This window comes from Seriola aureovittata, chromosome 3, assembly GCF_021018895.1.
Source record: "Seriola aureovittata isolate HTS-2021-v1 ecotype China chromosome 3, ASM2101889v1, whole genome shotgun sequence".
NCBI lineage: Eukaryota > Metazoa > Chordata > Actinopteri > Carangiformes > Carangidae > Seriola > Seriola aureovittata.
The window spans coordinates 31,105,400-31,128,270 of NC_079366.1; the positions used below are offsets into that span (position 1 = coordinate 31,105,400).

At 44.0% G+C, this 22,871-nt stretch overlaps 3 protein-coding genes across 3 annotated transcripts in view; 1 reads left to right on the top strand and 2 right to left on the bottom strand.

Moving 5' to 3' along the window:
* Positions 1-2,813: 2,813 nt before the first annotated feature.
* On the bottom strand, positions 2,814-3,647 carry LOC130164101 (putative uncharacterized protein DDB_G0271606). Its single transcript, XM_056368544.1, has one exon. The coding sequence runs from the start codon at positions 3,645-3,647 to the stop codon at positions 2,814-2,816; it is 834 nt and encodes a 277-aa protein (XP_056224519.1).
* Positions 3,648-12,152: 8,505 nt separating this feature from the next.
* Positions 12,153-15,369, bottom strand: map1lc3c (microtubule-associated protein 1 light chain 3 gamma). Its single transcript, XM_056367624.1, has 4 exons — positions 15,153-15,369; positions 15,016-15,071; positions 14,819-14,925; positions 12,153-12,786 (listed from the first exon to the last, which is right to left on the bottom strand). The coding sequence occupies exons 1-4, from the start codon at positions 15,286-15,288 to the stop codon at positions 12,624-12,626; spliced, it is 462 nt and encodes a 153-aa protein (XP_056223599.1). The 5' UTR covers positions 15,289-15,369; the 3' UTR covers positions 12,153-12,623.
* Positions 15,370-16,559: 1,190 nt separating this feature from the next.
* strn (striatin, calmodulin binding protein) overlaps positions 16,560-22,871 on the top strand; it is a 42,179-nt gene continuing 35,867 nt past the window's right edge. The window contains exon 1 of the mRNA XM_056367599.1: positions 16,560-16,993. Coding sequence (XP_056223574.1) covers positions 16,769-16,993 — 225 coding nt within the window. The 5' untranslated portion in view covers positions 16,560-16,768. The remainder of the gene's footprint in view (positions 16,994-22,871) is intronic.

Here is a 22,871-nt window from a genome sequence, read left to right on the forward strand (position 1 = left end):
CCTGGTGAAACATCATGTACCACTTATACCCTGGTGACATATTGGGAAGGTTTTGATCACAGACTGTAAATAAAGATGGACGTCACCCACATGTTTCTGAAGCTCAGAGTGAGCTGCTCGACCGTCAACATCTTGGCAGTATTTCAATCCGCCCCTAAATCCCAACTAGTCAAAAGTCACTCACATAAAAACCATGTTCACATGATGCGAGCGCACAAAACAGATCCACGAGAAGGAAACCTATCTCGCAAGGGAGTGAACGCGAGCGCACAACGTCTGTGCGAGAGCGATTTTCCACTCCGCAAGTACAACTGCAGCCGCGACACCTGAGGCCTCCTCAGTTTATACCTGCACGACGACAGAGGAGGGACACGTTCGGTGAGAGGTGACGGTCAACAGGTGGGAGAATGTTTGATGAACTGAGCTGATACTTCGTCTGGGATTGTCCCAGTTTCAAACTCTGTGTCTCAACTCCTGGAGGTTTAAGTGGGTTTATATTGACATTGCTAAATTAATATTAATATTGTTAATATGAGGAGCCATCAGGGGCCCTTTTTTCCCCTTGGTGGCCTCAAGTATTTGGCGGTAAATATTAGATTTTTACTGTAAAAGTAAAATTTATCTTCAAAACTTTTTATATCATATGTTAAAAACACGACAGATTAATCAGTGCCACAAGTTTTGCTATCACAGCGTAGCTAACATTAGCATTAGCAGCTGTTTACTGACCAGTCTAGAAGAAACATGCATTACTTTACTTACCAACAGCTGTCTCAAGAGGTGGAAACCAACGCCAATGTTAACTCTTGTTTTGCTTCTGTTTCTATCGCTTCTTTTCCTCTTAGAAGTTAGCATGCTAACCAGCTAGCTCTGATGCTGTCAGACTGTCTCGTCACTTTCCGATACTGAGTCACTGTAGCGTCCAGGCAGCCCTGAAGAGGTAACTGCTCAGAGGACGTATTATAACCCCTTGTTTTGTAAACACAGCGATGGCTGAAGCTCTTGGCAAGACTCGTAAGTAAACAGCTGTTGATGCTAACGTTAGCTATGTAGCAATAGCAAAACTTACAAGTAGCTCCTTTAAAATCTTAGTGGTTAAAAATCTGTAAACCAAACTTAACAACACAATAAAGTTTTAGTACAAAATTTGAAACTCCTGTGAAGACGACCATGTGACCCCGCAGACGTCATCAGTTCCTGTTCCTGTTCTTCTTCTGCTCTTTTTTTTTACATTGTTCAGCCAAACACAACAAACGAAGCAGCTCAAAGGATCAGAGTTCTTCACCCTGAGGGGAACCACATTTCATCACAGACACTTCTGTCTGGACCGGAGCTACCCACAATGCCATGCTGCTGCTGTGGCTAAAAAAAAAAAAGGAAAAGGAACCATCTCTAACAGAGGAACCGCTTGTTTGTGTTTACTGGGAATCCCCTTCCCCTGAGGTTTGCCTCTCAGGCAGCTGTGATGAAGGAAGTGATGACACGTGTGATGACACGTTGATTAAGAGGTGACGCCTCTCTTCAGCCGACACGGCGGATGACAGAGGTTTGGATCAGCAGCTGCAAACACATCTGGCTGCACTGCCTCACTTCCACTTTCACCAGAAGTGTGTGTGTTGTGTGTGTGTGTGTGTGTGTGTGGTGTGTGTGTGTGTGTGTTGACATCAACATTAAAAGAAGAAGAAGAAAACAGTAAACCTTCCTGTTTCTCACTTGATGCTGTTGAAACCAGAGTATAAACAGGAAGGGAGGGGTGGGTGGGTTTAAAAACAGAGAGATTGAATGAGCGAGAGAGAGAGAGGGAGGGAGGGAGGGAGGGAGAGAGAGTCATGGAGGTCAGGTTGCATCATCACAGTCTCTGTCTCTGGTCAGCTCCATGTAAACAGGAAACGAGGACAAAGGTTTCGTCATGTGAGAATTTCCCCCCGACGAGCTGAGAGGAGAAACGAGGGTTAATGAAGATCAGACGTCTTTCATCGTGTCTCTGCAGACAGGACGCAGGTTAAAGGACCAGTTCAACATACAGGGAATTCAGGATGTTATTAGCCTAGCTTAGCATAAGGACGGAAAGCAGTGGAGGGATTGTCTTAAAATAGACATTCAGAGACTGTTCTGTAAAAAAAAAAAAAAAACAATCCCACAGGTCGTCTGTCTGCAGGTTGTTATGACATCATAGATAGCTTTTGTTGCTAGGCGACATCTAGTGGTCATAGTAAAGATGACAGGAGCGAAGAGAAAAGTGTCGGTGACGTAGAATAAAGAGACACAGAGTCCACGTCAGGAGGAGGAGGATGGATGAACGTGACACAGGAGAGCAGCTGTTCTATTCCCGTGTTGTTTCTATTATCAATGACTGTTTGTTGTTATTACTGTAACCATGACAACAGAGGTCGTCTAATGTTGAGGAAGTACTGATTTTAACCCAAACCACCATGTTTTCCTGAAACTAACGCTCCGGTAATTCATTTGTAATTCAAAAAGGAAAAATCTGCAAATCTCTTCTTTGTTTTAAACTAAAACGATGTTTCAGAATCAAAAAATTAAAAACCATCAAAAATGTTCTGTTTTTGTTTTTTTTTACCGTTTCCTTTCATCAGTATTTTGTTTGAAACCAAAAAACTAATTTACATGGTTTTATTTTATTTTTTATTCTAAACCAAAATCCCGACGTCTGTTCGCTTGTTGTTCCCAAACAAAAAGTGAGAAAAATCCAAATTCAAAACATCGGTTCAATTTTGGTTTTTCCAAATTCATTTAAATTCAGAATGAAAAATCAAACAAAACCATGTAAATAATGAATTTATTTTTTGTTGTTATTGTGAAACTGTATCAGTTGCATGTTGATGAAACACTGATGGAATCACTGCTAAATGCTGCTGCTGCTGCTGCTGCTGCTGCTGCTGCTGCTGCTGCTGCTGCTGCTGCTGCTGCTGCTGCTGCTGCTGCAGCTGCTGCAGCTGCTGCTGCTGCTGCTGCTGCTGCTGCAGCTGCTGCTGCTGCTGCTGCAGCTGCTGCTGCTGCTGCTGCTGCTGCTGCAGCTGCTGCTGCTGCTGCTGCTGCTGCTGCTGCTGCTGCTGCTGCTGCTGCTGCAGCTGCTGCTGCTGCTGCTGCTGGAGCTGCTGCTGCTGCTGCTGCTGCTGCTGCTGCAGCTGCTGCTGCTGCTGCTGCTGCTGCTGCTGCAGCTGCTGCAGCTGCTGCTGCTGCTGCTGCTGCTGCTGCTGCTGGAGCTGCTGCTGCTGCTGCTGCTGCTGCTGCTGCTGCTGGAGCTGCTGCTGCTGCTGCTGCTGCTGCTGCTGCTGCTGCTGCTGGAGCTGCTGCTGCTGCTGCAGCTGCTGCTGCTGCTGCTGCTGCTGCTGCTGCTGCTGCTGGAGCTGCTGCTGCTGCTGCAGCTGCTGCTGCTGCTGCTGCTGCTGCTGCTGCTGCTGCTGATGCTGCTGCTGCTGCTGCTGCTGCTGCTGCTGCTGCTGCTGCTGCTGCTGCTGCTGCTGCTGGAGCTGCTGCAGCTGCTGCTGCTGCTGCTGCTGCTGCTGCTGCTGGAGCTGCTGCTGCTGCTGCTGCTGCTGGAGCTGCTGCTGCTGCTGCTGCTGCTGCTGCTGCTGCTGCTGCTGCTGCTGCTGCTGCCATGTGCTGGATCTGTTCAAACTCATTGATCCCAGCACCATGAATCTGATTCTTCACATCCACATCGAAACTTCGTTTAAAAGATAAGAGAATTTAACGGGGTCTTCTCTGGACCCAGGTGTTCTGGCTTCAACCCGACCTTCTGGTTAAAGACTGTCAGAGGCCTGAAACACCTGAAACAGCTGAAACACCTGAAACACCTGACACACCTGAAGCACCTGACACACGAGTCGATGTAAAACTACAGTCTGTTTTTCCTGCGACACTGAAACAGGCTGTGAGAGAAACCTCACTCCTCTCTCACAGGCAGAGAGGATGCTGGGACTGCAGCCTGGAGCCACAGCGCCCCCTGCAGAGGCAGCGAGGAACTGCAGGAGGAGGAGGAGTGTTTACAGAAAACACTCTGACACTGTGAAACAGAAAATAGAATCTGGTTGAAGTTAAATCTCCTATAAAAACTATTGTTGTAAGTAAGTTTGATATAAACAACAACAACATTTACCTGTGTGACCTCATCATCACTTTTATACAACACAGCTCTGATAATAATAATGAGAATAAAACATTTATTCACAGAGTTTATTTTCACTCTGTGACAGTGCAGCTGCTCGTTAGTGGCTCTCTGGTTCTTTATGTGTTTGTTTCTCAGGTTCTGTCGTCAAGTCCTTTAATGTTCGGACCAACAGCGAACACCTGGCTCAGCTTTCCCATAATGCAGTGCAGCCTCACCACCGTCGTGTGTAACTCCGTCAGACTGGACTTTATCCTGCTGTCGTGTTTCATCCTCTGTGATCAGCCTCTATCTGCAGGAGCCTGATGGGCGGAGTCTGGTCGTCAGGTGGATGCAGCTCACCTGGTCTGGCTGCTCTATATACAGTTGGTACGGAAAGTTTTCAGACCCCTTTTAAATTTTTCACTCTTTGTTTCATTGCAGCCATTTGCTAAAATCAAAAAAGTTAATTTTATTTCTCATTAATGTCACTCAGCATCCTGACAGAGAAAAACTGAAATGTAGAAAAACTGAAATATCACATGGTCATAAGTATTCAGACCCTTTGCTGTGACACTCATATTTAACTCACATGCTGTCCATTTCTTCTGATCCTCCTTGAGATGGTTCTACTCCTTCATTGGAGTCCAGCTGTGTTTAATTAAACTGATTGGACTTGATTAGGAAAGGCACACACCTGTCTATATAAGACCTTACAGCTCACAGTGCATGTCAGAGCAAATGAGAATCATGAGGTCGAAGGAACTGCCCAAGGAGCTCAGAGACAGAATTGTGGCAAAGCACAGATCTGGCCAAGGTTACAAAAGAATTTCTGCAGCACTCAAGGTTCCTAAGAGCCGATGGCCTCCATAATCCTAAAATGGAAGAAGTTTGGGATGAACAGAACTCTTCTTAGACCGTCCAGCCAAACTGAGCGATCGTGGGAGAAGAGCCTTGGTGAGAGAGGTAAAGAAGAACCCAAAGATCACTGTGGCTGAGCTCCAGAGATGCAGTAGGGAGATGGGAGAAAGTTCCTCCACCAGTCGGGGCTTTATGGCAGAGTGGCCTGAAGGAAGCTTCTCCTCAGTGCAAGACATATGAAAGCCGCATAGAGTTTGCCAAAAAACACACGAAGGACTCGCAGACTATGAGAAATAAGATTCTCTGGTCTGATGAGACCAAGATTGAAGTTTTTGGAGTTAATTCTAAGCGGTATGTGTGGAGACAAACCAGGCACTGCTCATCACCTGCCCAATACAATCCCATCATGCTATGGGGGTGTTTTTCAGCTGCAGGGACGGACGACTGGTTGCAATTGAAGGAAAGATGAATGAGGCCAAGTACAGAGATATCCTGGAAGAAAACCTCTCCCAGAGTGCTCAGGACCTCAGACTGGGCCGAAGGTTCACCTTCCAACAAGACAATGACCCTAAGCACACAGCTAAAACAACAAAGGAGTGGCTTCAGAACAACTCTGTGACCATTCTTGACTGGCCCAGCCAGAGCCCTGACCTAAACCCAACTGAGCATCTCTGGAGAGACCTGAAAATGTCTGCCCACCAACGTTCACCATCAGAACTGACAGAACTGGAGAGGATCTGCAAGGAAGACTGGCAGAGGATCCCAAATCCAGGTGTGACAAACTTGTTGCATCATTCCCAAGAAGACTCATGGCTGTACCAGCTCAAAAGGTGCTTCTCCTCAATACTGAGCAAAGGGTCTGAATACTTATGACCATGTGATATTTCACTTTTTCTTTTTTAATAAATTTGCAAATATTTCTACATTTCAGTTTTTCTCTGTCAGGACGGATGCTGAGTGACATTAATGAGGAATAAAATGAACTCTTTTGATTTTAGCAAATGGCTGCAATGAAACAAAGAGTGAAACATTTAAAGGGGTCTGAATACTTTCTGTACCCACTGTAAGCTGGTGGCGGTCTAAACACCGGCTTAGAGTCTGTCTTTCCTGGACGTCCCCTCGACAGCAGGTGGAAGACATGAGGAAGTGAACTGGGAGAAAATCTTCACATTCAAAAAGACAGAGCGACAGAGACAGACAGAGGACGGGGACAGGTGAGGTGGAGGTGAGGTCATGAATATTTAACCCCCCTTCCTGCAGGGCTGTGAACAGGACACATGAAACTTTAATGAGCGCGCAGGTTAAATGGGACATTTTATGTCTGTAAATGAGACATCAGTGTTTCAGGTGAATATCAATAAGGACAGAGTCACTTTTCCTCCTGCAACTAAACTAAACACAGACCTGCTGGTTACTTCTGTCTCATCTACTGCAGCCTGACTTTACTCTGATGATTGATGCAAGAACATCAGTCTGATAATGATGATGAAAATACTGTAAAATGTGATTTATGCCCATATATATATATATGTTTACTTTATAATGATTAAATCATAATAAGACGCTTCAGCCGGAATCTGCCCAGACTCGGGCCGAGGACTCGGGCACAAGTCTCTCCCCACTGCAGCAGGTTATCGTACATAATGTAATATATGTAACTATATTTAATTTCCATATATGAAATATACATTTTAGTTGCTATGTAAAAATTATTTATGAAACCTGTTAGAAATTGGAACAGTTTCATATATTGACATACAGTATATATCTAGCTTATATAAATGTATGTATGTTTGTTTATTTTGTAGATATATGTTACATAAATATATATCCACCCACAGCCTGTCAGTATATGTTGATATTATAAACACTCCAAAAGTTTGAGACACTATATAAAGATATTACCATATTTTTATGTGAAATTTATTTGCATATTTTGCAATATTTTGTTATGTTCAGATAACATGTATTTAAAATACATGTATGGGTACATACATGTGTATAAAAGTATTTCTGCTACATATTAGCATGTAGTATTAGCATATAGTTAGCAGTTATAGTTCTTTATTTAACATAAATGTTCATATTTAAACATGTAAACTAGATAACTGTGTGTGTGTGTGTGTGTGTGTGTGTGTGTGTGTGTGTGTGGACAGCTGCAGTATTGAGATGCTGCTCACACACTCTGTTAACAGCTCCATCAGCTGCTGATGCACGTGACTCTAATGTGAATCAATGAGTTAAAGACTCGTCCAACAGAATCCAATCAGACAACAGGAAACGTGTCCAGATAAAGGACACATGCGCGCGCACACACACACACACACACACAAGTTTTCTTCATCACATCATCATCCCACCTCCCACGGTATGAACCACATTGTGCTGAAGGGCTGTGGATGAAACTGGCTGATGTTCCTGCACAGGTGATAACGAGGTGAATTTGAGGGGAGCAGGTTCACGGTCTGAGAGATTCACTGACTTTGGGAAACTCAAGTGAAAGAATAAAAGTCTCTAATGTAGAAGTTTCTCCTCTCCTCTAAACTCCAGAGGCTCCCGGCACTGTTAATTGATGAGTAAGACAAAAGCCATTTCCCAAACGAGAGCGGACGAGAGTAGATCCAGACAGGCGTAATGAGTGTGTGAAGCTAGGACCATTACAGCTGCACAACAACAGGCTTCATTAACTGCAGCGATTGGCTTTCCAGAGGCCTGTGGTCACCGGCTGATTGCTGCAGGACATGAAGCAGAACCTCCGACTCCATTAAACAAAGTTTCTCTCAAAAACAAAACACAGCTTCCTCCTTAAGCAAACGGCTGACACAGGTCGACCCTCCCTCCACTGCAACATCGCTGGCTTCAAGGCCACACTGGATTAGAAACACTAAGTATCTTCACTGTTGTGTTCAAACCTCACACTGTAAAACACAAATCGTAAAAATGTAAAGTAAAATATCACAAACCATAATCATAAACCTTTTGCTTTGGAAGACAAAGTAAAAAATACTGTGTAAAACAGATTAAAATCATCAACATTGAATCAATTTTCTTACATTTCTCATAAAATATAATAAACTGAAGAAATGCAAATGAAACAGTTAAGTCTCTGTATGTCGTCCTTCAACTCAAGTGGGGTTGGAAACTTAATTGGAGCAGGTAAAGACTTCTCTCTGGTGACTCGGACTCGGACTCGGACTCGGACTCACACTGACACGACGGGGACTCGGACTCGGGTGATGCGGATTGTTCTGGCTTGACTCTGACTCGTCTTTGGGGACTTGGACTTGTCCTGGGACTCGAACACTGAGGACTCGTTACTGGATTACAACACTGCTGTTTGGTCTGGGGGCTGGTGACTTGACCAAAGATCATTTGTTAGACAAAGAGGCGCCACTCTGACGTCATGAGTGGATTGTGTAGAGGTTTTCAGTTCTAGTTATTTCTAACTTACAGTTGTTGACAACTGAAGCTACTTGAATTTAAAAATGATTCAGATTCATCAGACCTCAGATCAAACTGTAGACGACGGCGACAGGAGATGGAGTCTCTGAGCTCGCTGTGTTTCCTCCTCCGTCAGGCAGCTGGTGGAGATTCAGTGGACGTAATCAGTTTTGTTAATTCCATTACGGTTAATGGAGCGTGAACCATCATCCAAACATCTACACAACTCAGAGGAACAAGAGAGACTCGCAAAAACCAGCGTCGACTCCTCTAATCACGTTTTTAATGAAATCCAGTAAAGAAGGAAGTAAAGACTTAATCACTGCAGCACTTTTCACAATAAATAAAAATGTTTAATGTGAGGTTTCATGAGAGAGAGAGCGAGAGAGAGAGCGAGAGAGAGAGAGAGCGAGAGAGAAAGAGAGAGACAGAGAGAGAGAGAGAGAGAGAGAGAGCGAGAGAGAGAGAGAGAGAGAGAGAGAGAGAGAGAGAGAGAGAGAGAGAGAGAGAGAGAGAGAGAGAGAGACAGAGCGAGAGAGAGAGAGAGCGAGCGAGAGAGAGAGCGAGCGAGAGAGAGAGAGAGAGAGAGAGAGAGAGAGAGCGAGAGCGCCTCCTGCTGTGTACAAACAAACAAATGGCGACATTTGTGTCAATGTTTAAATGATGTTTGTGGTTTTTCAAACATAATGTTCATGTTTCCTCCTTTGATTTCAGAGTAAACCCTCCTGACCATCAGACTTCAGATGAGATTGTTAATATGCGAGTTGTATGAAGGTGATCCATCAGTTAATAACAAAAAATACTTTCATCTCTCCAATTGTGATTTGTGTTAGGCCCATCAATTTGAAATTAATTGTCAATAATCAAACCTTTTAAAAATTATTTAACATTTATGTTGCAGTTCAAGTAAGAGCAGCATCAAAAATTGAAAATAAAGTTAATCTTATGTATAAATACAAGTAGGTGGGCGATATGGCAAAAATATCATATCACGATTTTTTTTTTAATAAAATCACGATTTCGATTTTATCATGATCTTAAATTGGAAAAAGTAAAACAGACAATTTAGACCAAAGAACATTTCTTAACACATTTTATTTCGAATAGTCGCAGTTTTGCCTGCATGTGCAAACAACGCAAAGTTTAAGGTAAACAACAACAACATTCTAATAATCTCTTGCAGAAATAGTAACAGGAAGTAAAATATCAATCAAAGACATTACTGACAGTCATTTCTGTGCAAACTTTGCCGCTACACACAAACAAGGAGGCGGGTAGGAAAGCGCGTCACTGCCCGTAATTCACTATGATTGGTCGGTCAGGTTGACGACGTCAATACGTCTGGTGCGTCGGTGCATCAGCATAGAACTGCAATTTATAGAATGTGCCCTAGACGATCCCACGATCTCTGCAGTTTGAAAGATCGTCTTCACGTTGTAATCCTTCACGATCTCGTATCGTCATATCGCCCAAACCTGAATACAAGTTTGTATGGATCAAAATGACTCATGATGAAGCAAGATGACAGATGACTTGTCTGACAGAGCGAAGTGCGCCTGTGTGTAGAAATACAGTAGTTTAACAGCCTAAAGGTGTGTTTGATCCCGTCAGCAGCAGCTCATCACTCAGCTTGTGAACCGATGCTCCTGCTGCTCCTCGACAGTGAGAGCTGACCTGCATCTCCTGCAGGTAAAACACTGATTATAAATAACTGAACTGTCACTTTAAGCCAAACAGAAATTCTGTGTTTAGAGTCTGAGTCATGTTCACTCTGGCAAAATGTAGTAAAGTTAAAAATAACACAACATAAACTGCAGTGATGTTGCTGATGTTCTCGGTGAGAGCTGCACCAGCTCAGAGAGACTCCACACCACAACTGGTTCAAGCAGGTTTGAGGTTGAGGGTTAAAATCCCGTTGTTGAGTTTGTGATATTTCTGCATTAGACCGACAGTTTAACAAGAAACTTCAGTTTCTCTCCACAGCAGAGTCACTGTCCAATCGTCTTCAACTGAACTAAATTAAAAAATGTGTTTGGACTTTAAACATAAATGAGCAACTGTGTTCTGTGTTGGTGTTTTCCACTAATCCCAATGTCCACGTCATGAAATCACTATATATACAGTGTGTGTTTGTTGTATTAGTGTGTTACTCCTGGAAATCCCTGCCCCTGAAAATGCTGCGTCCAAGAGAAACATCATCACTGTGGTTCCTTTTACTGTTCAATTCAACTTTATCTCACTTCACAGAGTCAGATCAAGACTTTACAGGATTATAGGGAGAACCCAAACAGTTCCTCCATGAGCTGCACTCGGTGACAAAGGAGAGGAGAAACTCCAACAGAACCAGACTCGGGGACGGGGGAGGTCTGGAGGTCTGGAGGTCTGGAGAGAGAGATTTCAGTTCACTGCAGGTGTGAACTGAAATCTGAGCCAAACTGTGCAGACTGTGACGGTCAGCAGGTGTTCTATTGTGTCCTGAGATGATGATTTCTAACAGCTCTCTGGAGCTTCAGTGGATTGTCCTGGTTCAGTTCTACTGCAAATTTAATTTCAACTCAAAGATCTGGAAGAAAAAATGAAAAGGCTCTGAGAGGATCAACAGCTTCAGTTTGGTGGATCATTGCTGCCACCTACCGGAGAGATTAGAGAACTACAGCTCAGAGGAAGTTCACTACAGTTGCAGGACTGACTGACGTACAGGCTGGACGATCTGTTCACTCTCACTGGTGGATTTTTGCTCTGATTTCCGAACAAACTAAAAGTGGAACATTCCCAGACGACAGGTCACAACTCCAAACTCCAATCAGGAAAAACGGAAATAACAGAAAACATTGATTCCACATCGATTGTAAATCAGTCCTGAGTGTCTCCAGTAGCTACAGCTCCAAATCATTACTGTCCACTGATGAGAACTTTTCTGACAAATTTATCCCAAGAATAATGATGAAGAGCCGTGACATTAGATATTCAGATGTATTGATAAAATCTACCTTTAATATTTGTTTTCCTGCAGGTTGGAACTCGGGTGATTCTCAGCTGTTTTTACGATGCAGGAAGCAGCAGCAGGCCGGTCCATGTGGTTTTAGATCCAGTACAAGAACCAGGAGTAGACCGCACCAGCTCAGACTGACCTTCAGACCAGGGACCGAACCAGGGACCGAACTGAGGTCCTGAGTCCTGCTCGTTTCTGTGACTCTTTCTGGTTAAAACATCTGATTAGTTTCTCCTCTGATGTGTCGATGGTAGAAATAAACAATCATCTGTCACCACGTGTGCAGACTGTCTTAAGCCCCATATTAATACAGTCATAAAGAAAATACATTATATCGCTCCGACTGTTTTTATCCTGCAGCATTATCATCAATCAAGACAGATTCTCCATGACAACACGAGACATGTTCACCCTGATGACACTGAGTCTGTGTTCTGAAAATTATATATATATATATATATATATATATATATATATATATATATACACACACACACAGATCAAAAATATAAATGCACCATTTGTTTCTGCTTCCATTTTTCATGATTTGAAATAAAAGATTGAAGACTTTTCACACACAGGGTTTATGTCTCTTAAAATGTCTTCAAATGTTTAAATCCCTGTTAATGAGCACGTCTCCTTCAAGATAATCCATCCACCTGACAGGTGAACTGAGCCAGAACTCCACAGTTCAGCGTCTGATAAATGTCACCAAAATACAACTGCACATTTTGAAGTCGCCTTTTATTGTGGAGACCGGGATTCAAACATTTATGAACCAGATTTGAGAGAACTTCCTGCATTTAGAAATCTTTGCTTTTATTTCAACGTGAAAAATTGAATCAAGAACAAAAGTGTCTAAAGCTTCACACAGTGACGAGTTTCTAACGACTCGAGCCCAGACAGTCGTATGAAAGTTGGTCAGGTAAGGGTTAAAAAGCTGTATTGATTACATGTGGGTTTAATGCAACAGGCTGATGTGAGACGTTTGAGTTTGTTGGAAAACTCAGTTTCCAGGTCACAATCACCCTGGTTTCGCTACAGACTGCACGTTCACTCATGGTTTAGATTTAAGATTTATTGGAGCCACATACTTTCATTAAAATCCAGACAAGTGCCACAAATATTACAATATATACAAAATGTTTTTCTATTTACAGCAGACATGGAGCTCAGCATCTTCAACACCGAATAAAACCTGGGGAGTGAGGCCTCCCGTCAGTGTCCGAACATCTCCTGCGAGGCGTAGGTCATGTAGAGGAAGCCGTCCTCGTCCTGGTGGTCTTTGTACACCTGGGCCATGGTCAGAGACATGCTGGCCAGACCGCTGTTGTTGATGAGCAGGTAGAAGGCCTGAGTGGGCAGCAGAGCCATCCTGTTCCTGGGGGGGGGGGGGGCACAAGACAAAGGGCTGTTATTAGTGAGAGCTGCTGCAGCTCACGTGTCATCAGCTGTTGTCTGTAATGAGCGTCACAGCATCAGCTCATAAACTGCAGCAGATAAATTATATTTCAAAACGTGGGATTTGAAAAATTCCCTTAAGCCACTGGAAATTTCAAAAGTCCGGCATTTTAGAAGATGGCCGCCATTTCCAGCATAGGAAACATTTTTACACACTGGACAGATTTTAATTATTTCGCAACTGAATCTGTTTTTAACTATGAAGATGTCAAATACACAATTCTCCATGTCAATTAAATATTTGAAATTATTAAAATGATTTTATGCTGACGAGGTTTCTGGCCGGTCCCTCGCTACGACTTTTCAAATCAGCAGGACTTTGTAAAATCTACGTAAAAAGTTAATGTTGTCAACAGGTTTCATTTTTCACAGTGAACTAAACTTTGCCTACGTCGTTTGACTGAATTGTTCAAATGGGAAATTGTGGGTTAATTTATTGTAAAAAAACATCCTCTGGCCAGAAATAGCGGCCATCTTGAATTTGAGATTTAACGTGTTTAAAGGAGGTTTTGTTTAGTTCTTTTACGGAAACCAGCAGCTGTCTGCTGAGCCAGATGTCAGTTTACAGATTTAAATTCATCTGTGTACTCTTGATGGACACTTATCCCACAATGCACTGCAGGAAGAAAAGGAGGCTCCGTTCACAGCTTTAAAAACTGGAGGTCACGTCGAGTTTCAGACGGGTCACAGTCAATGAGACGACTGATCCGACCTTCTACACAAAGATAAAACCCCTGAACAAGCAGCAGCCAGATTTTAAATGTCGGTGAAACGCAGGAAAGAATCTTTAATATCTTCACGTGTCTGAAGCAGCAGCGACGAGAACGTGACTGAACTTTGCCTTTAACTCATAAGGATAAAACGTGAATCCACCTCGTCCCGTCGTCACTGCGTCTGTGAGCGGTCGTCATGTGACACGTCACGCAGATGCTCCACAGAAATGACTGATTTATTGGCCAGAAAACAAAAGGCAGAGAAATCTGCCGTCTGACCCGGCGTCACACTGACAAACAGTTGTGTAAGAGTTTGCTGCGTGACAATCAGGGACTGTCCGGTTTCTGCTGCGTAATCATGAGCCACAGGAAGCATCTGAGAAATGTGAGGAAGCAGCAGGACGAGAATCTGAGCGGCGTTCAACAGCAGAGCTTTCAGTCTCCGCTCCGTTTCATTATGACATGAGAATATAAACAAGACTTTAATTAACATCCTTCTGTTTAAGACAAATTAAAGGATCTGAATTCAGATTCTCTCCTTTAACGTTCGACTTTCAGCAGCTTTAAAGTCAGAAAAGACGTTTAGTTCTTGAGCTGAAACAATTAGTTGATTCTTTGAATTTGTTCCGATAGTAAATAAAATGGGACAAAACAAGCAACTCAGGCATTTACTCTACATGTAAATACTATTTCACTCACATGTTGCTCAAATCTCCCAGTAAAGTTTGTTTTCACAAGAGATTTGAAGAATCTCATAAACTTCAGTTGTTCAGCGTTTGGAGCAGAAGATCTGCTCAGTGTGTAAAACACTCAGCACCTTCAGTACTGAAGGAATCAAACCAGAACTCCCTCAGACCTCAAAGGGTTAAAGATTTATCAGCTGCAGTTGCACAAAATATCCAGTTTTTAATATAAATAAAAATCTATTTCACACTTTTTTCTTTAATAAATTGTATTTGTCACTTTGTCTTTGTGAAGCACTTTTTGAATTCAGATTTTTAAAAGTGCTTTATAAATAAACTTAATAATAAACTACCATCATCATCATCATCAATAACCGTCACTGATGCTTCAGCAGCATTTCACTGCTGCAGCTGCTGTAATTCACTAAATTAAGTCTCAGTTAGAAACATGTTTCCATCACTAAACAAAAGACACGAGCTTCCTGCTTCACGCAGGTAAACTCACGGTGCAGAGGACAGAGACAGAGACAGAGACAGAGACAGAGACAGACTTTACCTGATGATGGTGACGAACTGAGTCATGGTGAGTTCATGCGGCACCAGGAACTTGGTCTTGTCCAGCGGAGGCAGATACTTCTCCCGCTCATACCGTTCGATGATCACCTGCCAGCCGCCGGGCAACAGGTGAGATCCAATAAACAAACAAGGATCACCTTTATTGATTCATTATTGGTGATTTCCTGTCAGACTTACCGGGATTTTGTTGGGGAACTTGGACCTGATCCCCGCCACTTCTTGTTTCCTGATAGCTGCAGAAGAAGAACAGAGAAACTCTTTAAACCCAGTTAGTGACAGAGAGCGTCAGTATCGAGCTGCGCACAGACATTTACCGAAGCTCTTCCTCTGTTTGAACGGTTTGTTCTGCAGCTGGAGTTTGTCAAACGGAGGCATGATGAGCGCGGTGCGGAGCGGGAACATGTGCCGGCAGCAGCAGTTAAATACAGAGGAGGGGCGGCTGTGGCGCATCAGCTGATTAGCACGCGGTCACGACGTGAATCATCTGCGGGTTTAATCACGTTAGAGCCGCAGCGTGGAGCTCAACCTGAGGGGCCGCACACAGGGGCCCCTGCAGGGCCGGCCACAGCAGTGACCCCCCCCCCCCCAGCTGCAGTTCCTCTAATGGCCACTAGAATCTGGGTGCAGATGCCCTGAAACCCATGTTTGTATTTGATGTACTAAAGCGTTAAATGAATATCAGGTTTCAGTAACTACACAGAACAACTGCAGTACTGATGTGAAGTTGTACTGTTTTACCTTCTGTCACAGCTCCAGGTGGAGTCCAGGTGGGGTCCAGGTGGAGTCCAGGTGGGGTCCAGGTGGAGTCCAGGTGGAGTCCAGGTGGGGTCCAGGTGATGTCCAGGTGGAGTCTGATGTGGCCCCATGATAAACCAGGATGACGCCGCTTTGTTGTGGACAACTATTTTTGGAAGAAGTTGTTATTTCTTTTTGTTTGTTTGTCTTTTTGTTGTTCAACTCTTAAACTGATAGAAACACATAAATAACTACCAACTCGCCCAGTAATTAATTAGTAATTAACCAGTAATTAACTTGAACCTGATTCACACAGAATGTTGAAGTTGTGACACTCGCTGTCTCTGATTGGATAATTCCGCTGCCGTTCATCTGACCATCCAATGACGTGAGAAATTTCGCCTTAGTAGGTGGGAATGAAGGGGGTTGATGTCTCCTTACAGGTGTGTCAAGCTACTTAATGTTAACTGTGGTAATACCGGTAATTAAATGATTGTGCCTTCAAAATAAAAGGTTTCTTAAATAAATCAAAGTCTTCCATTTAGAGGATCTAGTTTTTTTCCATCTTCAACAACTGAGGACAAGAACAACCTGCTGAAGAAGACTGTGAGATGCCCCTGAAAAAGCTAGTAAGTTGACCTTGAGTGAAGTATTTTTTAAGTTTAACAGCAGGTTGAAAAGAAGACATTTAATAATTCATGAGTGAATCAGTGTAAAATAATAATACTCTGTTGTTGTTGTTGTTGTTGTTATAATATTATAAATAAACAGATAATAATAGAACAGACTTAATAGATTTGTTGTGTCATCATTGTTGAATTTTAATATCAACGTTGTGTGTGTCGACCTGACTAGATGTGTGTTAATGAGTGTGTATAAGTGTCATTGTACATGTGCATAAATCTGATTATGTGAATTACAATACATTAGTTCTGATTTACTACAAATAAATGCTTTAATCCTGCTTTGGTGCATACCTGGCTGTTGTATTATGAAAGTCCAGACCGGAAGTCCCGGGCTTGTGTTGGTGACGTTGGCTCGACGTTTGGCTCACCGTTTGACAGCTGGCCCAGAGAGGAGTAGTGCTGCCCAGCGGAGAGGACCGTTGATGGACTACACTTCCCTCCTGAGGATATTTTACCGAAGCGGTTGAGAGCACCGGACCGAGCCCGAACCACATCGCCCCGGTCCGGCCATGGACGAGCAGGCGGGCCCCGGTGTCTTCTTCAACAACAACAGCAGCAACTCGGGTCCGGCCGGCGGTGGGAATATTAAAGCTCCGCAGCCTAGCGACGGTGGCGGCGGAGAGGCGGCCAGGGCTCAGTTCAGCATCCCGGGGATTTTACACTTTCTCCAGCACGAGTGGGCCCGCTTCGAGGTGGAGAGGGCGCAGTGGGAGGTCGAGAGGGCCGAGTTGCAGGTAAGCAGCCTCAGTCACTGAGGTGTCCATTGTCGGACATTGTTTTGTTTGCTAGCTAAAGCTGAATCCTGAACACAGAGAACGTCCATCCAAACCGCATTAACGAATGTGTAAAGTTAGAGTTTCGTCGCTTATCGGCGAATATACATCCATGATAAAGTAACAGATACAACTTAGTTTAAGCGGGAAAGATCCAGTATGTAATTCGGCGTTGGTATGATCCAGTAAACAGCTCACCTTTTGATAATATTTCTACTTTTCACTGCCGCTTCGCGCTGTTTGCTGCTGCCCTGCGGGGAGTGTTGTTGAACACACGGAGTGACGCACATTCAGACTGTCGTGTAAAGTTCTGTTGTGAGACGGGCTGCTGTGCTGATAAGTACGATGCCGAATTAAAGGGCAGGTCCATGTTGATCCAGAAAAGGTGTTAAATACTGTTCCTGTTGTTTGTTTGTCAACGCCAACGTCCGATGACCTAGAATCTCCTACTTTTTAAATGGTGGTTTGGTTTAATGTTGTCCTCGCCGGGCTCGAACCTGCGCTCCTTGCTAACCAGGTTAGCTGTGGTTGACATGTCAGTGGAGTGTGTGGTGTTAGCTTGTGTGGTGTTAGCTTCTGTGGTGTTAGCTTGTGTGGTTGTGAGTAACACAACCGCGCCAACGTGTCCTCGTTTTCACCGCTGACCGTCATTTACCTGTGCAGCGCGAAAGAACCGTGTGTCTCCATTATCGGACAGGCAGCTAAGCCCGTTTGGCGCTAATACGCTCAGTCGCTCTGTCAGTGTCTGATTTTGTTTGTGTGTTTTTCCGGCATCATTTCATCACCCACTGACCACAAACAAGACACACTGGACCCCCTGTAGCCCAGACACGGCCATGACGTTCCGTCTCCTCGGTGTCAGACGGCTCGTCCTGCTGGAATGTGTCCGGTAATGGACGTGGAGCCGCTCTCTGTCCGATAACGGACGCAGAGACCGTGCATTTTCCGTGTAGTGCGTGATCCGGTTGAGTCTGGAAACGTTGGTGTTGCTGATGTACCAGCTCCAAGTGTAAATCCGGATCCCTTCAGTCCGGATCACAGAGCTCCGGTCAGTCCGGGTCGGTCCGGACCACAGAGCTCCGGTCAGTCCGGGTCGGTCCGGATCACAGAGCTCCGGTCAGTCCGGGTCGGTCCGGATCACAGGCCGCGACATAATGAACGGATCTGACTAAATGCACATTGTTTTGTTTTTTAAATAAAAGTTATTTGTTCTCACATTTAAAAACATCTGTTTTCAACATTCAGTGACAGAAAGACGGTCGTTGTTAGAATTAAAAATCATTTCAAAAGTAAATAATTTCATCAATTTTTATATTTTTTTGGTAGCTTGGCAACGGAAATGTGTCACTTGGCGCCAAATATCTGATCCCGTTTAAACTGATTCACTGATTCTGTGATCAAATCGTTTTTGTAGGTATTGATACATATTGATCTTGATATTGATTTTGGTAAATCCAAGCAGCGGTCTTAGATCCGACACTTCCACTGATGGAGATCTGACGTGACTCAGAGAAACGAATCAACCAATCAGAAAGGGGCATGAAGTGACCCTGCAGGCACCCGTAGATGCAGTGCACACAGTGTTAAAATTAATATTGAATCTAATTTCCCCTGCCACAGTTTAACGCATATAACCGCTTATAACCATGAGAGCAACGCCAACACAGAGTTCAGCAGACAGACAGGACGCGTCATTTAGCTCGGTTTCTTATCCCGCTGCTTTTTATGGTTGTAAATTGAACTTTTGTAGAGAGAGAGAGAAAGAGAGAGAGAGAGAGAGAGAGAGAGAGAGAGAGAGAGAGAGAGAGTGAGCGATGAAGGCCATGAACAGCTGTTTCTAGATTTCGACTGAGTATCGTAATTGCTCTGGTTATTAAACGTAAATTATTAACACCTTATCTGTGATGACAATTGTGCTTTAACGTAGCCATAAAATGAATTTGTCATCTTACAGTCATCACTCAGGTCATCCATGAGAGAGAGAGAGAGAGAGAGAGAGAGAGAGAGAGAGAGAGAGAGAGAGAGGTGAGCTCTCTAAACACTAAAGTGATGGATAGTTTCTCAGTGAACTTCACCCAAAGAGGAAGAACCTGAATCAGATCAGGACCTCTGCCCCCCCCCCCCCCAACACCTGTTCCATTGAATTTAATCCAACTTTATTGTGAAAAACCAGCGTCAGACAGGAAAGACAGGTGCGTCAGGGTTCATTAGACAACATCAGGGCAGGTGCTTCTTTCAGAGTCACATCTCAGCCTCTTTGTTTCCTACTTACAAAACACCAAATACCTGTTATTACACGTTCTCAGGTGATGTACTGTAACATGAAATACACAGTGACAGCTGTTTTACAAACTCCAGACACTCCCAACCCAAACACCAGCACCTGAAACACAATGATATCACTAGTCTGACTTTACACAAACTGCTGTGTGAACCTAAATTATATTAAAACATATGTAACAGAAATAATTTACCAAATATGAATCTGCTTAAAGACATTCCCATTATCCTCAGCTGTTCTCTGTGCTGAGTGCCACTTAACAAATTTTGCATTTTGAAATCGATGCAGGATTTAAAGTTCCATATTTTACTTTTTATCTGGTGTTTTATTTTGAAGTGTTGATCCATCAGAAGATATGAAAACCATCTCAGTGTAGTTTCACATCTCCTCTCTCAGGCTTCTCTCTGGAGCTCCAGTAACAACAGGTCTGTGATCCAATCAGAAGAGAGGAGGCTCTGAGCCTCTCTTCTGATTGGCTGACTGTGGCTGCTTTGTTGTGACATCACAAAGTTCCAGAAGTCCTGACGGCTGGTTTTAAGGCTCAGTTTCTGAATACAGGCTGTGTGCATTTCTCTGTGGACTGAGGCTTTGATACTTTCACAGTATTAATATAGAAGCTAGAGCTGATCTATAATCTATAATCACACTACACATGGACACAGACCTTTACACTGGAGGAGCTTTAAGTGTCTCTAACTACAGTTCTCCGTCACTGATCTTACTGCCCCCCCCACAGTGTGATATACTGTGGACCTGAAGGATCACAGTGTGTGGGAGTCTGTTACACACTGCAGCGTATAAGCTCAGTGTGGTCTCACAAAATGACTGTTATGTTACATAAGACAGAGTCATCAGCTGACCTGTGGCGTGATGACAGAGCGTCCATACAGGGAATCACTTCCTGTGAGTTAATGATGTGCGGCTGTATGTGGCCTTTGTGCAGCATTTACCTTCAGCACAGCCTCCGTGTCTCCGGGCTGGTTCAGGGGTTTTGTGGTGGAGGAGGTGGAGGAGGAGGTGGAGGAGGTGGAGGAGGTGGAGGTGGAGGAGGAGGTGGAGGAGGTGGAGGAAGAGGTGGAGGAGGAGGAGGATCCACAGCACCGCTTGATTTTTCATTTTCCTCCCCATCAAGCCGGGAAGCAGCCGGCTGACCGGCGGAGCTGGAAATCAGTTTCAGCTGTAAATCCATTTGTTCTGCTGCGGCGTGGTTTGAACGCCACGCTGCGGACGGACTGAAGGTCGTTAACGTCTGAGGCTGAGAGAGTCACTTCCTGTGAGGTCATCCTCGGCAGGGAAGAGGAAGAGGAAATGGAGGAAGCAGGCGCACAAGATGGGAGAGATTACTCTGAGTTTACTATGTGAAAACAAAGAGAAATCCGTCAGTGTGTGGAGGAGGAGGAGGAGGAGGAGGAGGAGGAGGAGGAAGAGGAGGAGGAGGAAGAGGAGGAGGAGGAGGAGGAGGAGGAAGAGGAGGAGGAGGAAGAGGAAGAGGAGGAGGAGGAGGAGGAGGAGGAGGAGGAGGAAGAGGAGGAGGAAGAGGAGGAGGAGGAGGAAGAGGAAGAGGAGGAGGAGGAGGAGGAGGAGGAGGAGGAGGAGGAGGAGGAGGAGGAGGAGGAGGAAGAGGAAGAGGAGGAGGAAGAGGAGGAGGTCTGGACAGGACCAGCTGATGTTTCACACCTCCTCATCCAGTTCCTGACAGTTGTGTTCCTCACTGATGTGCAGGAAGAAATAATCATAGAGAAGTTTTCAGTCTGTGATTTTAGAGCTGCAAATCATGATTCTTCAAATTATTGATTAATCTACTGATTAAACTGTTTGGAGAAAATAGAAAAGAAAAGAAAAATACATTTCCCAGAGTTTCTTTTGTTTTTATCCAGTAAATTCTGATGAACGTGGAAACTTTGAGTTTCTGTTTGAAAACCAATGAATCAAATAGTTGCTGATTAATTTTCTGTTGATCAACTAATCAGTTTGTCAACTAAACCAATCAGCGGCACTCAGCTAAACAAACACATTGTGACACAAATGAACAGGAAACTTTGTTGTTGTGGATTTAGTTCGTATGTTTCCATATGGAACCCCAGTTCTGTCTGATAGTTGACCCAGGTGTGACCCAGGTGTGTGTGAGGTATTGATGAAAAGATCAGTCAATTAATTAATTAGTTGGTTGACAGAAAATAAACCAATCACAATTAAATCATTGATAATGATCTGTTTATTTATTTTTACTTCTCCTAACAAATCACTTGTTGGTCCTCTTTAAAGAGACATTGAATTTGATAAACACCCCCCCCCCCCATTACCGTCGGTCAATTACACGCTATGGGGGGGGGGGGGGGGGGGGGCTGGGACGTGGCGTTAAGATGAAGTCATGCGTGAGCTTTGTAAAGGGTACACTCTCGCTGCTGCAGTTCAGGAGGATGTTTGCCGCTCAGCTTCCTTCCTCTCCCGCCTCGGCTATAAATACGCCGCGGCGAGGACGGCGAGCGGCCGAGCAGACGTAGGAGAGGAGAGACGACGACCACACTGGGATCAGCTGGTAGAGCTGAAGTTCGGATTCATCTGCTCTTATATGTTTCACATGAAAGACGTCAGAATGAAATATTGAATATACTGAAAGCACTAACAGTTAAAGTTATTATCACAGAAGTTATTACTTTACTGTTGGAGCTGGTTTTAACTACTTTAAATACAGTTGTGGTCCTGTGGTTCTCAACCTAGGGGTCGGGCCCCTCCAGAGGGTCACTTGTAACTTGGTTAAATCTTGAACAGTGCGTCGTATTTAACCAGTTTATCGTATGTTTGTTCATGTGAAACGTAACTACAGCTGAGCTCAGGTAACTCCGCCTCACCTGGACTTCATTCGTTTGTGCATCAGAAAAACAACACGTTTGACGAGCGCCGGGATACGATACAGCCACAACCAAACGTCTGGCTCAACCTCGTGACCAGCAACGTGTGAAGAGGACGTCACACCTGAAGTTCAGTTCAAGCTAAATCATTTAATTACAAACGACAACAAGAAGAAGAATCAGACCTCCATCCTCAGGAAGAACTAGACTCATCTCCTCATGGTCGTATCCCTCCGCCACTCAGACTATTTCCAGGTCACATCCCTGTTTGTCCAGAGTCAGAGAAAATATAAAATATGAACCATTGATCACACTGACCTTTGACCTATAGCCGCCAAAATCTAATCAGTTCATCCTTGAGTCCAGGTGAATGTTTGTGCCAAATGTGAGGAAGTTCTGTCAAAGGTGTTACTGAGATAAACTGTTCACAAGAATGAGACGGATGGACAACCTGAAAACAAAATGGCTGCTGCTCTGACTGTCGCCGGGCGGAGGAATAAAAATCAAAGAAAGTTGTTGCACGTGTTAGTGTAGAAGGAGTGTGAGAGCTGCTTTGATGTGTGGAGGCTTCATCATCATCGTCCCCATCATCATCATCATCATCTTCATCACATCATCATTATCATCATCATCATCATCATTATCATCATCATCATTATCATCATTATCATCATTATCATCATTATCATCTTCATCACCATCATCA